This window comes from Anas acuta, chromosome 24 (genome assembly GCF_963932015.1).
Source record: "Anas acuta chromosome 24, bAnaAcu1.1, whole genome shotgun sequence".
NCBI lineage: Eukaryota > Metazoa > Chordata > Aves > Anseriformes > Anatidae > Anas > Anas acuta.
Window position 1 is genome coordinate 2975007 of NC_089002.1, and position 14030 is coordinate 2989036.

The window sequence follows — 14030 nt, forward strand, 5'->3', positions numbered from 1 at the left end:
CCATCGTAGCTGGTGTCCCCAAGGGGCAGCAAACAGCCCTAAAACATGGAGAAATAGGGGCAAAAGGGCCATTTCCTTCACTCCAGCCCCCCTTTCCCACTCATGGGCTGGGGACAGGTGGCTCACGGGCTGTCTCTTAGGGGTCTCTCGCTCCATGCGAGACACAGTGAAGGAAGAGTGTGAGGCTGAACAAGTTGAGAGAAAAGGAGGAAGAAAAGCAGGTGAGGAGGAAGCCCACAGCCTGCCATGTATTCCTTACAGTCAGTCCCCAGCACCCCTCACCATGAGGAAAAACAGCAGGAAGAGGTGGAAAAGGAAAAAAACCTTCAACTTCAGCCCAACCCTGCCATCCTGGGAGGGAGAAGGGAAACCCACGCACGTGGATCAATGGGCAGTGATGGTGCTGGGGCTGATTTTGTGCCTCCCACCCCATCCACGCCTTCCAGAGGTCCAGGACGTGGACACAGAGCTCTCAGCCACACACACACGAAGGCATTAACCCTCGGCAAGGCTGGCACACAGGGATTGCACACCTCCAGCACCCAAACCTCGCACCCAGCCCGTGCCATGGGCAGGGCGAGGCGGCACCCGGGCAGCGCTGGGTGCCCAGGGGGGGGGACACATCCCCAGGATGGCAGCGCTCCCCTGCCGTGGTGTGAGCAAAATCATCAGCAGCAGGCGGAAACGCGGCGACTATCAGCGTGCCGGCCCCGCTCGGCCTTTCTGCGGCGAGTTTTCTAAGAAACGCCGCAGCAGTTAGCGAGCGTTTACGGGAAGGGTGGGCCGTGCGCAGCCCGGGCGGCCGCGATAGCGTTTCGGGGGGCTCAGGCCCCCTCGCTGCGAGGCAGGAGGTTTGCTTTCGTGTAAAGAGCAAGCTTCCCGGATGGTCCGGAGGAAAAAAAGCAAGAGAGGAGGTTAAATGCAAACCGCATCTCAAAATAGGTCTGAACTTTGAAGCCGTTCGGAGCTGCGCTTCCTGCTCCGAGCAGCCTCGAGGAAGAGATGAAAGATGCAGCTGAGAAAAAAAAAAAAAGGCAAAACAAACAAACCGAGTTAACGCTTGCTGCTGAGGGCAGAGGTGCAGCAGTGACACAGCGCACGAAGTCACCGCAAAGCTGGGGACGGGGCTGGGGGGGCCCCCAGCCCCCTCGCAGCAGCCCCACGGCTTGGAGAAGGGCTCACCTGGGGTGACCTGGGGAAGGGGCACTGGGAGGGGGGTTTTAAGCGAGAAATATGTGGGGTGAGCCAAGAAAAGGATGCCCTTTTGTGTCAGGTCCAGTCAGGGGTCTGGGGAAGTAGTTTGGAGGATGGTCAGTGCCCCTTTCCGTGGGGGCAGGAGCTCTCCAACCCATCACGGCACCACCCGTGAGATGAGAATTTGGAAGCCCTGTTCCCATGACGTCAACACAAAGAAAAGTCCCAAGCAAAAATTATAATACAAAAAAAAAAAAAAAGCCCCAAAGCTGAAAACGCTGAGGAGCTGGGAAGTGAGCTCGGGCAGTTTGGAGGGCAAAAACTTGAGCGAGGCGTTACCGCTGCTGCCTGATAGCGACCGACTTCTCGTAATCCGGAGATCGACTTCCTCTCGCTCGGCGGCGGCCGCAGCCGCGCTGGAGGTGGGGGGAGCACGCCGGTGGCTTGCTTCACCCCCCGGCACCCCGGCATGCAACGCACGCCCCGCGCCGCCAGAGCCGGAGCAACAGGATCCGCGTTACCCAAATTTAATTTGGCTGACAACATCCGGCGTTTCGCAAGGGCGCTTTGATGTTTGTTTACTCGCCGGGCCGAGCACATGCTCCGCGCGGCCGCCCGCGGATGAATGGAGACGAAAAGGCTCCACACCCCTTTGATCTCTTCTCCCAGGAGCGGTCGGAGCTGGAGACGCCCGAGGAGGGCCCAGTCCAGCCTTCCCCGTGCTGCTTTGGGACCGGCGAGTCCCGGTTAAGGAGAATTTCTCTGGGTCGGGTGCTGCCGTTCGCTCGCTGCCTCCTCTCCGCAGGATGCTGGGGATGATGCGGTGCGGTCACCGGTGGTACCCCCTTCTTCTTCCCTCCCCACAAGAAAGGGGTGCCTCCGGGGTATTTAAGTGATTTAAGTTTTTATTTAAAACCGCATGTATAAAAAAAATAGGATTTCTGAATTCCCCTGTACAATATTAGCTATTAACAAAAACCCGCCGGCTACACACTGGTTACACGGACAGACTCGACAGCGCGGACGACCCCGCTTCGGCACGCACCGGGGTCCCCCCCAGGTACCCGTGGGGAAGGCCGAAAATCCTCTGCAAACCCCAACGGGCACGTGGCAGGGCACAGATGGGAGCAGGGCCGCACGCAGGCGGCTGCTCCACGCCACGGCCAGACATCCGACGGAAGCACGAGGTGAAACAGGCACCGGGACGGACGCAGGGGGGGGAGACCCCAATGGGAACCCAGGGATCAGCAGCTGTAGAAGCAAGGCATGGGTTGGGGACCCACGGGAGTTATAAATAAATAAATAAGTTATCCTAGTGGCTAGGACTCTTCCTTTTTTTTAAAAAAAAAAAAAAAAAAAAACACAAACAAAACAAATCCATGAAAATAAATAAAAAACAAAAACTGGAAGGAAAAAAAAAAAAAAACAAAAAAGGTAAAATGTTACCACTATTAACAACTGTACATCAAGCTTTGCTCCTGTATAACTCTGTACACACATTTACAGCTCTGTTGGGTTGCATTGTTTGTGCATTCGTGAGGGCACGGGAAGCAAAGAGCCCAAGGAAGAAAAGTCCCCAGGAGACGGCGGCGCGCTTCGGAGGTGCGGGAGGCGAGACAGCTCCCCAGCTCCATCCGCCCGGTTTCCTTTTGCACGGGGAGAAGAAGTAGCTCTACACCCAGGCGAGTCTCGGAAAAGCAGCAGTGTAGGAAAATTCAAGTATTTCCTCCAGCACAGCCAGGATTGCAACTGAAGGCACTCGAAGACGGTGACGGCGAAGAAGAGAGCCGGTCGGCCGCGGCGCTGCCCTGCCCTCCCCCCAGGTCCCCCGGTTGGAGCTGCTCTCGCAGTCAGGGCTCCGATCCTCTCGCAGTCCCAAATTCAGCAGGCCAGGAAGACTCGTGGGAGCCCCCAAAGACAAAAAAAAAAAAAAAAATCCAAAAAATAAAAATAAAATTTACTGGCAAAACATCAAGTGAGACAGGACCATTCGGTTCAAGTCCGGGACAGCTGGGTTGGGTCGCGGCCACCGAGGGACCGAGTCTCCGGGCTCTGGAGCGAGCTGTGCGTGGCTCCCGCGACGGTCCCCACCCGGGGTTACGGTCACGAGGAGGAAAATCCGCTGTCCTTCGCTTCTCAGGGCCAGGAGAGGCAGGGAGCTGTTATTTGCCCGTCTCCTGGAGCAAACTGTGCAGGTGGATCTCCGTGGCCTTCTGCGGGAGGTGGACGCTTTGCATCCAGGAGTGGTTGAAGATGTCTTCGAAGGACGGCCTGTCCGAGGGGCGCAGGGACAAGCACCACCTGATGAGGTGCTGGCACTCTGCGGGAGAGAAAACCACCACGGGGGGATGTCAGCTCCTGTCCTCCTCCTCCGAGCTATGCCCAAAACCCAGCACCACTTTTGGGGGCTCACCAAGGACGGCGCGCCGCGTGCCACCAAATCCCACCTCCCACCGCGTGCCCCCGGAGCCGGTGCCCACCTGGAGAGACCCTCTGCCTGAAGTACACCTGGCCCTGCAGGATCTCCTCGTCCTGCTCGAAGGGGATGTCCCCGCACACCATGTCGTAGAGCAGCACCCCCAGGGACCACACGGCCGCCGAGCGCCCGTGGTAGCGGTGGTAGCGGATCCACTCCGGCGGGCTGTACACCCGGGTACCTGCGTGGGGACGGTGCCACTCGTCACAAGGATGCTCGCCGCCCCAAATCCCTTTTTGGGGACCGCGGTTCCTCGCCCGAGCATCTTTAGGGTGGGTGCCGGTGAGGAGGAGGCGGGGGGGTCACCGTGTAACCCGCCACCCCCCGCGCCGCCAGCACGTGACTCTTGTTTACAAACTTTGGGTTGTAAAAAAAAGGCACCGGTGCCGAAAGGGGGCAGCACGGGGCCGGGGAAGGCTGGGAGCCGACCGTTACACGCAAAAATAAAAAATAAAAACCCAAGGGAGAGGGAGGGAGGAGGGGGGGGGGGGAACCACGCCTTTCCCCCCCCACACACACTCCTTGCCAAAAAAAAAAAAAAAGCAAAGCAAACAAGGGGAGCGGAGCAACGCAAGCCCTTCTGCGGCTGCAAACCAGGTTTTGCAACCCCCCCCCCCCCCCCGGCAGCTGTTTGTTTTTGTAGGGCTGCCCCCCCCCCCCCTCCCCACAACCCCAACCAACCTCCCGCCCCAGCCCGGAGCAGGTTGGTTGGGCGTCTGGGCTGACGCCGGGAGCCGGCTCCCATTTCACAACATCCACCCCGTGCCAAAAAAAAAAAAAAAAAAAAAAAAAAAATAATAGAAGCAGCAACTTGGCCGGGCGGCTGGGATAATTGCTGCCCCCCCCCCCCCCGCCACCCCCCCCTTTTCCTTCTCTCCCTGAGCTGCTGCAATAGGGGCAAAGCCGGGTCGGGATGCTGAGCGCTGAGCATCCCCGGGGCGCGGTCTCACCGTCGAAATCGGTGTAGACGGTGTCCTTGAGGAGGGCGCCGGAGCCGAAGTCGATGAGCTTGAGCTCGCCGGTGGAGAGGTCGATGAGGATGTTCTCGTCCTTGATGTCGCGGTGCAGGACGCCGCAGCTGTGGCAGTGCCGCACGGCCTCCAGCACCTGGTGGAAAAGCCCCCGCGCCAGCTCTTCGGGCAGGGCTCCTCGCTCCGTGATAAAATCGAAAAGGTCCTGCACCGGGTCCGGCCGCTCCAGCACCAGCACGAAGCTATCGGGACGCTCGAACCAGTCGAGGAGGCGGATGACCCCGCGGAAACCCGAGCCCACCTTCTTCAGCAGCAGGATCTCCATCGGCACGCGGGTGCCGCCGGGCTGCGGGGACGCACGGCGCGCTCAGACCTGGTGTCCCCCCCCCCCAAAAACCCACAACCCCCCCCCCAAAAGCCAGGGATGCTCCGGTTCCCTCCCCGGCACCCCCAGACCTGGAATTCTCCGGTGCCCACCCAAGTGCCCCAAGGCAGGATGCTCCAGTGCCCCCCCCAACCCCAAAAATGCCAAGGCAGGGATGCTCCGCTGGCCCCCAAGCCCCAAAACGCCCCAAGCCAGGGATGCTCCAGTGCCCCCCAACCCCAAAAATGCCCCAAATCAGGGATGTTCCCTTTCCCCCTACATACTCCCCCAAACCAGGGCTGCCCCGGTTCCCCTCTCCGGTCTCCCCCCCCACCAGGGAAGCCCCGGTTCCCTCCCCCCCCCCAAAACAAGGGATGCTCCACTACCCCCCCCACCCCCCAAAGCTCCCCTATTACAGGGAAGCTCCAGCTCCCTCCCGCCTCCCCCCTACTCAGTGATGCTCCGGTTCCCTCCCCGGCCCCCCACCCCCCCGGGGACCCTCCGGTGCCCCCCCCCGGTGCCCCCCCTCACTCACCAGCTCGCCCCACTCGGAGATGCGGTCCCGGGCCACGTGTTTGATGGCCACCTGCGGGGTAAGGACCGGCGGCTGAGCACTGCGCTCGCCCCCCAACCACCACCACCGACCCCCCCCCGGTACCACCGCTCCCCCCCCCCGCCGCTTACCGGGGCGCTGTCGGAGAGGCGGATACCGGAGTACACCGAGCCGAAACCGCCGCTGCCCAGCAGCGGGCCCACCTGGTAGAGCTTCTCCAGCGGCTCCTTCTCCTTCCCTGCGGGGCGAGGCACCGGGCATCATCACCGTGCCGCTCCCCCCGATACCGGAGCCCCCCCAAAACCGAGCCCCCCCTCACCCCCCCCACCACCACCGACCCTAACCGGGGGCTCACCTGGCGGCACCTTCGCGGCGTGCAACTCCCCGCCGGGCCCGGAGCGGAGATGGGCCAAGGAATTAATTTTAGAAAGCAGCATCCCGCTGCCGTCCCCCCCCTCCAGGGCCCGAAACTGACCGGGAGCCAGCGGGGCGGCTCCGGTAACCGGGCTGCGGCTGCTCCCGGTAACCGGGGAAGCTCCGGGCGGGTGGCGTTGGAAGGGTAGAGGGGGGTTTTAGGGGGGGTTTTGGGGGTGGCCGGCGGGTGGCGGCTGCTCGGCGCGGTGCCGGGCTCCGGTGTGGCGGCGGCGGCCCCGCGCCGGCCGCGGGAGTAGCGGGAGGCGGGGGCGGTCCCGGGAGAGCCGCGGGAGGGGGCGGGGCCTGAGCCGGGGCGCGCCAGCAGCTCGAGGCCACGCCCAGCCCGCGGCCCCCGCAGCCAATGGGGCGCGGCCCCGGGCCGGAGGGGAGAGAGCGGCGGGCAACGACGTGGCGGGAAGGAAAAGGCGCCAAAGGAGGAGGGAGGGGAGGGGGGGAGGGGGATGTGAGGAGGGGGCCCTGCGGGTTAGGGCCGGGCGGCCCCGTGGCGCTGCGGGGAGCTGTGAGGGGACGGGGCGGCCTCAGGGGGGGACGGGGCAGCGCCTGGGGGACTGGGGGTCTTCAGGGGGTCCTGGTGCCCTCAGGGGTTTCTGGTGTCCTGAGTAACACAATCACACAGTCATTAGGGGTGGAGGAGCCCCCCAGGGTCACCTGCTCCAAGCACCCCCCCACCACTGTCCCCACCGAGCCGTGTCCCCAAGCACCAGCCCCAACCTCTCCTGGAGCCCCCCCAGGGACGGGGACTCCCCCACCTCCCTGGGCAACCCGTCCCAACGCCTGCCCGCTCTGGCTGAGCAGAAATGGCTCCTCATTGCCCACCTCAACCTCCCCTGGCACAGCTCCAGGCCGTTCCCTCGGGTTCCTCTCAGGGAGCTGCAATGAGCTCTGCCCTGACATGGCGTCGTCAGGGGGCACATGGCGTTAGCAGGATTAGGGCATCCTGAGGGCTGACGGGGCATCGTCAAGGCTGACATGGCACCCAGAGGGCTGACAGGGCGTCCTCAGGTGTGACACGGTGACACCCAGCCGTGGCAGGGCTGACAGGTGCTGCCCCCACCATCTTGCACCAACTGGGAACCCAACGCGTGCCCGGGTGCCACCAGCCCGTACCGGGACCACCTGAGGGACACACGGGGTCAGAGGCACCCATCTGGCCACCCGGCCTCTCCCTTCCCATCTGCTCAATGGGAATAATCCCAACTGGGCGGATTTGGGATGCTGGCAGCCCACCAGCTCGCTTCCCATCCATCCGGCGGCATCGCAGCTCTTCCCCTTCTCCAATTCCAGCGAAAAACCCCAAAGCAGCTCCAGCCTATTAATAATGTTATTATTTGCATTAAATTTTGCAATTTTCTGGCTCTCCTGGCTGCCCCGCACCATCCCAGCCTTTACTTCACCGCTTCCAACGAACCGCGGGCGAACCAGAGCCTGAACTTTTCCCTTTTCTAGTAAAAGTGGAGGTTCCAGCTGGGGGCTCTTGACTAACAGCCTTTTTTTTTTTTTTTCTTTTCTTTTTCCGCAGAAGTCACTGGCTGCAATGCTCCGCCGAGTTCCAGAGATAAGATAAATAATTTACTGGATGGAGGTTTCTGATTACTCACTCTGTTAGCATGTAGAGCAAAGAGCTCCGGCCGCTGGGAGCTGCGCTGCTCCAGCCGGAGCCCATCTGGGCTCCTGCGCCCGAGCGGGACCGAGGAGTTCCCAGCATCCCACACATACTTGTGGGATGAATTGCCGAAATTCAATGGGTTTTACTGGAAATGCTGGTGAGCGCCGGGCTCTTTTTGGACTTCTTTTCAAATAAAAACACCCGGACGCCACCCAGCCCAACCCGAGGGCTGTGTGCGGGCGATGCTCGCTGCCTCGCCGAGACGCGTTGGGCGATGCAGAGCATCCTCCTGCACATGTGGGACCCCCCCAGAGCCTGGTTCCTGCCCCGTAGGTGACATTCCTGCTTCGGGAAAGTGCGGAGAAACCCGTCACAGCCTCTCTCCCTTCTGTTGTTTTTATTTTTTGTTGTTGTTGTTGTTATTGTTTTTTTTGGGGTGATGCAAGCTCGGGGTGGAGCAGAGGGCGGGTGGCGCGTTTCTCCTGCCTCATTCCCACCTGAAAACCCGGGCAGGTTGGGGACGACTGGTTCTGCGAGTCAGCGCTCAGCCATGGGACCGAGTGACTCAGCATCTGCCCCAAACCCATTACCAGATTCCTTGCCCCGATGATGAAAGGTGCCACACGGGCTGCCCTGGAAACAGGCTCTGTATTTACAAACAGGGCTCACCCCAGGAGCAGCAGGGCTTTCCTGGGGGCTGCCTTCCTCTGACCTCCTCCGGGGAGGCTCAGCCTCTTCCTCGCCCTGCCCAAACTGCTCATTAGCGTCGAGGGGAGCAGCGTCTCTCGCAACCCAGATGCTTTGGGGCCAGATCATCGCCGTGCGTGAGCCTTGCCCAAGCGCCGATTTCCTGGGTGCTGAGCGCACCCCTTCCTGCGGGCACGGAGGGCTGGCACCCCGTCCCGGGGGCGTTGGGGAGGCATTTCCCCATGCGGGTCACGGCACGCTGCCCTATTTCCCAACCATATCCAAATCCCCCCAGAATAACCTCCCCAAGCCACATCCCCGGTTCCCAGCGGACCCCAAGCAGGGCTGGTGCCGGTTGTTCCCCCAGAGCCCGGCCCGTGAGCTCACTTCTCCCTCCAACCCCAGGCGACGCAATTGGGATGTGTCAGACATTCAGGTTAAGACGAAGCCAACCTCATCCTGCTTTGCCTTCCTCCGGAGGAATCACCTTTTCCCCCAAATCCTCTTCCGCTTACTGAAAGCCATCGGGTGCAGCGGAGCACCCCGCACCTCCTGGGGTGCATGGGCGCACGGCTGGCCCTATGCAGGTGACCCCAAGAGCTGGGCAGCAGCACCCCCAGCCCATGCTGGATCTTTCCACCCCTGGCTCAAACCCGAGGCTCAGCATGAGCCCTGGTGCAGCTCCAGGAGGAGGTTTTGTGGGGCTGCAAGGATGAAAAACCCGAGGGACCCGTGCCTGGGGAAGAAGCAGGACCCCGGGGTGCCCATGGGGCTGGTGGCAGGGCTGGGGGAGAGCAGCTCCCAGCAGACATCAGAAGATCAGTTCTCAGCCTGCAAACAATCCCGGCAGCTTTCGGGCTCTTCAGCGGCATTCCAGTCTAACCAGGGCTGCCTTGCATGATAATCAGGCTTAATTACTGCTTTATCGCTTGATTGCTGTGCCGGGCCCTTGGAGCTGCAGCCTGGCTTTCTCAGTTTACTTTTTGTATTTCCTCCTCTCTCGCCTCCCGCCCTTCCCCGCCGGCACAATTAGCAAATAGGTGACGATGGGGAGGGCCAGGGCAGCGCCCAGGGTGAGAGAGGGGCAAATTCCCTGCTCTCGCTGGGGCCTGGGGGAAGCAGATCCGCACCTTTTAGGAGTTTTCCCCAAAAGCACGGACAAAAGAACGGGGTCAGAGGCAGGCGGCAGGGAGCACAAACCCATATCAGCCCCGCGAGCATCCCCATGCGGAGAGGCCGGCCGGGGGCATCCCTGCAGGAGGGAGGGGAGGACGATTTGTGCCCTGACACAGAAAGGCTGCGGTTTCCCTCGCATGAGCTTTGAGTCACGGCGTGACCTTGGCTGCTGCGCCTGCCCGTGGCTCGCGGCCGCCGGGGCTCGGTTGCCCGCAGAACCGGCTGGCCCAGGGCGTGGGGCGAGCCCCAGCTCCCAGCGGCGTCGCCGCCTCGCCAGGCGTTGGGAAAGCCTGAAACCAACGCACACGGGGCGAGAAAAGGCGCTGGCACCCCGCAGCGAGCGATTCCGCCCCAAAAAGGGCGCAGGAGCTGTCCTCAGCCAGGCCTTTTGGGGCATCCCCCCAGTGTTTGGGGCATCCCCAGCCGGCTGTCACTTTCTTGAGGTCACCAAAACGTGCCCTGGTGGCTCAGCGGTGATGCTGGGAGTGCCATGAGATGTGTGCACGATCCCGGTGCCACCGTGGTGCGGGGACAGGCACTGCCCTGCAGGATGCGGCCGAGCCTGGGGCACGCGGGAGCGCGGATACCCCAAAAAATTGTGGTCCATGGGACTGCCTGGGGGGCCGCATCCCTCCCGACCCAACCTCTGGGTGCTGGGGTCCCCCACACCTTCTGGGACCCCAAAACAGTGGTGACAGCTTGGGACACGCAGATCCCATCCCGGGGCTGGCGTCACCCGGCTAAACCAGCACCTTTGGGTGCCGCTCCCCAGCAGCCGGGCTGGGAGGAGGAGAGGATGCGGGAATTTGGCCTTTTTGTCCCTTTTTGAGTTTTTCCCCTTGTCGCTGCTGGCTTTTAGCGCGGGCTTTTTGGGAGAGGTGCGCGTGGAGCCGGCAGCATGGCTAATCTGCTTTGTGAATGGAGCCGCGCGGGGGGCGGCGGAGGGGATGGGGAGGTGGAGAGAGCCACATTTTTGGGATTCCTTCAGCTGGGTGGGCTCCTTCTCCCCAGACTCTCAGGATGTGGGAAATGGAAGATGAAAGGCGCTGCATTTCCAGCCTCTCGGGTTACAATGTCTAAAGCAGAAAAAGGGTGGCTGGGAGGTGGTGGTGGTGGTGGGGAGAGGGGGGGGGGGGATGCTACAGGGAAACCTGGGTTGGGAAATGGCCCCGGCGAGATTTGGGGCAGGGAAGGGGGCGGCTGGGGCCGAGCCGCTCGTGTTTCACATCACGTCAGGCCTGAGGAATTTCCTCTGCTCTGGGGGTGCCTCGCAGAGAAAGGGGGAGGCTTTAAGGTTAGCCGGGGATGAATAATAGCCGAGAGGCGACGGATTAAAAGTGTTACCCGGGGACTGCTGTTTACAAGCAAAACCCTCTCGCCGAGCGGAGCGGAGGGGAGCGAGGGGCTCGTCGGGGCGGCGCGGGGCACGGAGCCACGTGCTGAGGGGGTCCTGGGGCCGTGGCCCCTCTGGAGGGGAAAATCCTCCTGCCACCCACTGGGTGCCCTGGGATGGGGCCAGGAGAGGGGCAGGAGCTGGGAAGCAGCACCAAGGTTTTGGGTGCTTTTTTTGTGCCATGCCAGGGCACGGAGCAGCCCCAGGACCTCCCGGGGTCACCCCACAGCCCCGCGGGGCAATGCCCCGGGTCCTGTCCCCATTCCCTTTGCTTTCATTTCCCTTTTCTTCCTATTTCGGGTGGTACAAGGTCAAGGTGGAATAGAGGGGAAGGAAATTGATCCTCCTGCTGCTGGCCCCTGGTAGCCTCTGCTTTGGACACAACAGCCACACAGGGACGGTGCCGGGGTGGGAACACAGCCCCAGGATCAGCTGTGGGATCAGCCTGGGGTGGCAGGGACACCCCACAAGGCTCTGTCCCACACAGGGGGGGACCCAGCACCATGCCCAGAGCCCCAGGATCCATCCCGGTGGCATCACCTGGGGGGAAAGGACACAAAAACCCAGCTGCAGCCCTTGTACCCGCAGCCTGTCCCAGCAGAACTGCTCCCTTCCGCGGAGCCTTTCAGTGGGGACAGCGCTTTTTTAAGGGGAAAAAGGTGATTTTACCCCACTCCCCACTTCCCCTGCCGCCCTGCCCAGCCGATCCCCAGGTACATTCCTGGCATTGCTCCGGCCGGGAGGGCAGGGAGGGCGCTGACCCTCCGAGCATGGGAAAAATGCCTCGTCTGCCCGCGGGAGCGGAGGTGCAAACAGCGCGGGGTGAGGAGGTCAGCGGGGAAATCCCTTTCATCTCTTCCCGGGGTTTTGGCGGACACGCGGCCGGGAGAGGAGGGAGGGAAGGAGAGAGGGAGGGAGAGGGTTTTGTCTGCAGCCGCTGCGAGGCCGGAGGCTGGGAGGGTGCAGAGGCTGCGTCGCCACGTGGGGAGGTTGGAGAGGCGATGGGAAGGATGCAGGAGGTGCCGGGCAGTTATTTAGCTTTGGGCTCCGTCCCTTTGCCAAATCTGGGGCTCCGGGTGCCAGGGGGGAGCTGCAGCAGGGCACTGCTCAGAGAAATCCCGCTGGAAATCCAGCCCCATGTCCGCGAGGCAGCCTGCGGGTTGGGAGCAGGGCTTGGGAGCAGCCCTGGCACAGGACCTGGGCCCTACGCAGCCCCCGGGGTCACCGGCGCTGTCCTCTCACCATCACTTGTTGGCCAAAGGAGGAGTCCCCAGCACAGCCCTGCCCCGTGCCGAGCCGGATCCCGCCTGGCTTCCAGGAATCGGGGCTGTGGGTGACAGCTGGCGCCTGCGGTGGCATCGGCGTGTCCCAAGGCACCCGGCTCCCCGTGCACCCCGCTCCCCGTGCACCCGGGGGACTCCTGCGGCACCCAGGGATTTCCCTCGCCCGGCCACACGGCGAGGGATTCTCCTGCAGGCACGAAGCAGATGGCAAAACGCGGCCCTAACGAGATCAACGATTAATCTGCGCTTTGCTTCCCAATCGCATAATCACGCAATTATTCTTGGTATCGGGGCGGAGCGGGGCCCGCTCCCTGCTCGCTCCCGGGGCACCGCGGCGGCGGCGGGTCGGCTCCCTCGGTGCACAGCAGGAGCACACCCAGCCCAGTGATCCCAGTTTCCACCAGTAAGAGGACGCAGGGCTGGCACTGGGGCTTCACCCCTCAGCTGTGTGGTGCCGCCGTGTGCGCCACCTGGGGCCGCCTCCTCCCTGGCACCGCGGCCGCTCTTTGGAGCAGAGGAAATGGGGGAAAATCTCGCATTTTTGGGGCAGAGCATGCGGCCGGCGGCCCCGAATTCCTGCGCGGCACCGGCACGGCCCTGTTATCAGCAGGCGCGGGCTGTTTGCTGGAAAAGGGCGGCAGCGGGGCCGGGTGACCCCACACTTCCTTCCTTTCTTGGAAGCCGCTCGCTCCGAGCGTGACGCTCGCGCGCTGATAACCGGCTGCTTTCACAACACGGGGCCGGGGCTGCTCCTGCTCGGTGCCCTCTGGCACCCGCTCCCTGCCTCAGTTTCCCCCTTTTGTCTCCTCGGCCGTCTCCTGGTCCTCCCCTGCCCCGTGGGTGGCTGTGAGGGGCTCTGCAAGGCGCAGGATGGCACGGGGGTGGCTCGGGGGCTTTGTGGTGTCCCCGTGCCATCGCCGGGTGGCTCCTGCTTGGGGCCGGGGCTGAGCAGCCCCTGCAAGCACTGGTGGCACAGATCAGGGGCAGCACCCCCAGGTCAAGACCTCGAGCCCTGGCTGCTCCCTGGACGCCATTTGGCAGCTCCTGGGGCTGCTCAGAGCCAGGCTGGTGACAGCGGGGTTTGGCCCTGCGCTCGTGCTGGGTGCTGAGCGGCTCGCATCCCCCCTAAACCCTCTCTGGTGCCCGCAGCGCCGGCACCAAGGGACCCCCCGAGGGCATCGACGCCCCCGATGCCATGGGTAGAGGCTGGAGGCGAGGCCACGGCTCCGGCGTCCTCCCCGTGAGGCCGGAGCGGGGCTGAACGCGGCTCCCCCGCCTTATCGGGGCCGAGTGAGGAGGAAGTTTGCAGGGTGGATTCCAGCAGGTAAACAGCAACCAGATGGGGCCCAGATACCTGCCCGGAGACACCCGCCGAGCCGGGTTTGCACAGCCTGGCCACTTATTTGCTCTGGGGACGGCTTTTCCCTCCGTCAGACGTCAGCAGCGGGGCCGGGACGTCACCGCAGCAGCCCGGCCGGGCTCTCCCGTCACCGGCCTGGCCGGGTGCCTGCACCCAGGGTGGCACCGTGGGGCCGGGAGTGCTGCGTGGCACCATGACCCTATAAGTGCTGCATCGCCCAGAGCCGGTGCTCAGGGCGATGCTCATGCCATGGCCAAAAGGATTCGGGGTGCTTCTGGGGTCGTGTGGGCACTGGCAGTGCTGGGATGCGGGGGGGTGGCAGGATGGGAGGTCCTGACCCTCCCCTGGACAGTTTTGGGGCATTTTCCCCCATGGTGGGTTGGCGGTGGCAGGTGCCAAGCGTGCCCTGGTACATGTGAGGCTGCACCTCGTGCCCAGCCCTGGCCTGCAGCACTGGTGGGATGCTCCCAGCCCCGGTTGCGAGATCCTGGCTGGGCTCATCCAGCTCACCCGGATCCTCCTGCCACCCCTG

General features: G+C 63.1%; 1 protein-coding gene across 1 annotated transcript; it reads right to left on the reverse strand.

Annotated features, from left to right (window-relative positions):
- Positions 1-2081: 2081 nt before the first annotated feature.
- Positions 2082-6236, reverse strand: PIM1 (Pim-1 proto-oncogene, serine/threonine kinase). The gene is made up of 6 exons (XM_068660355.1): positions 5914-6236; positions 5690-5796; positions 5541-5591; positions 4621-4987; positions 3675-3851; positions 2082-3514 (listed from the first exon to the last, which is right to left on the reverse strand). The coding sequence occupies exons 1-6, from the start codon at positions 5993-5995 to the stop codon at positions 3357-3359; spliced, it is 942 nt and encodes a 313-aa protein (XP_068516456.1). The 5' UTR covers positions 5996-6236; the 3' UTR covers positions 2082-3356.
- Positions 6237-14030: the final 7794 nt, after the last annotated feature.

Excerpts from the sequence above, each read along its gene's own strand:
- PIM1 (XM_068660355.1), bottom strand. The coding sequence starts at position 5,995 with ATGCTGCTTTCTAAAATTAATTCCTTGGCCCATCTCCGCTCCGGGCCC. Across the intron at positions 4,988-5,540 it reads TCTCCGAGTGGGGCGAGCTG|CCCGGCGGCACCCGCGTGCC; the intron begins GTGAGTGAGGGG and ends GCGTCCCCGCAG. Across the intron at positions 3,852-4,620 it reads CGTCTACACCGATTTCGACG|GTACCCGGGTGTACAGCCCG; the intron begins GTGAGACCGCGC and ends GTCCCCACGCAG.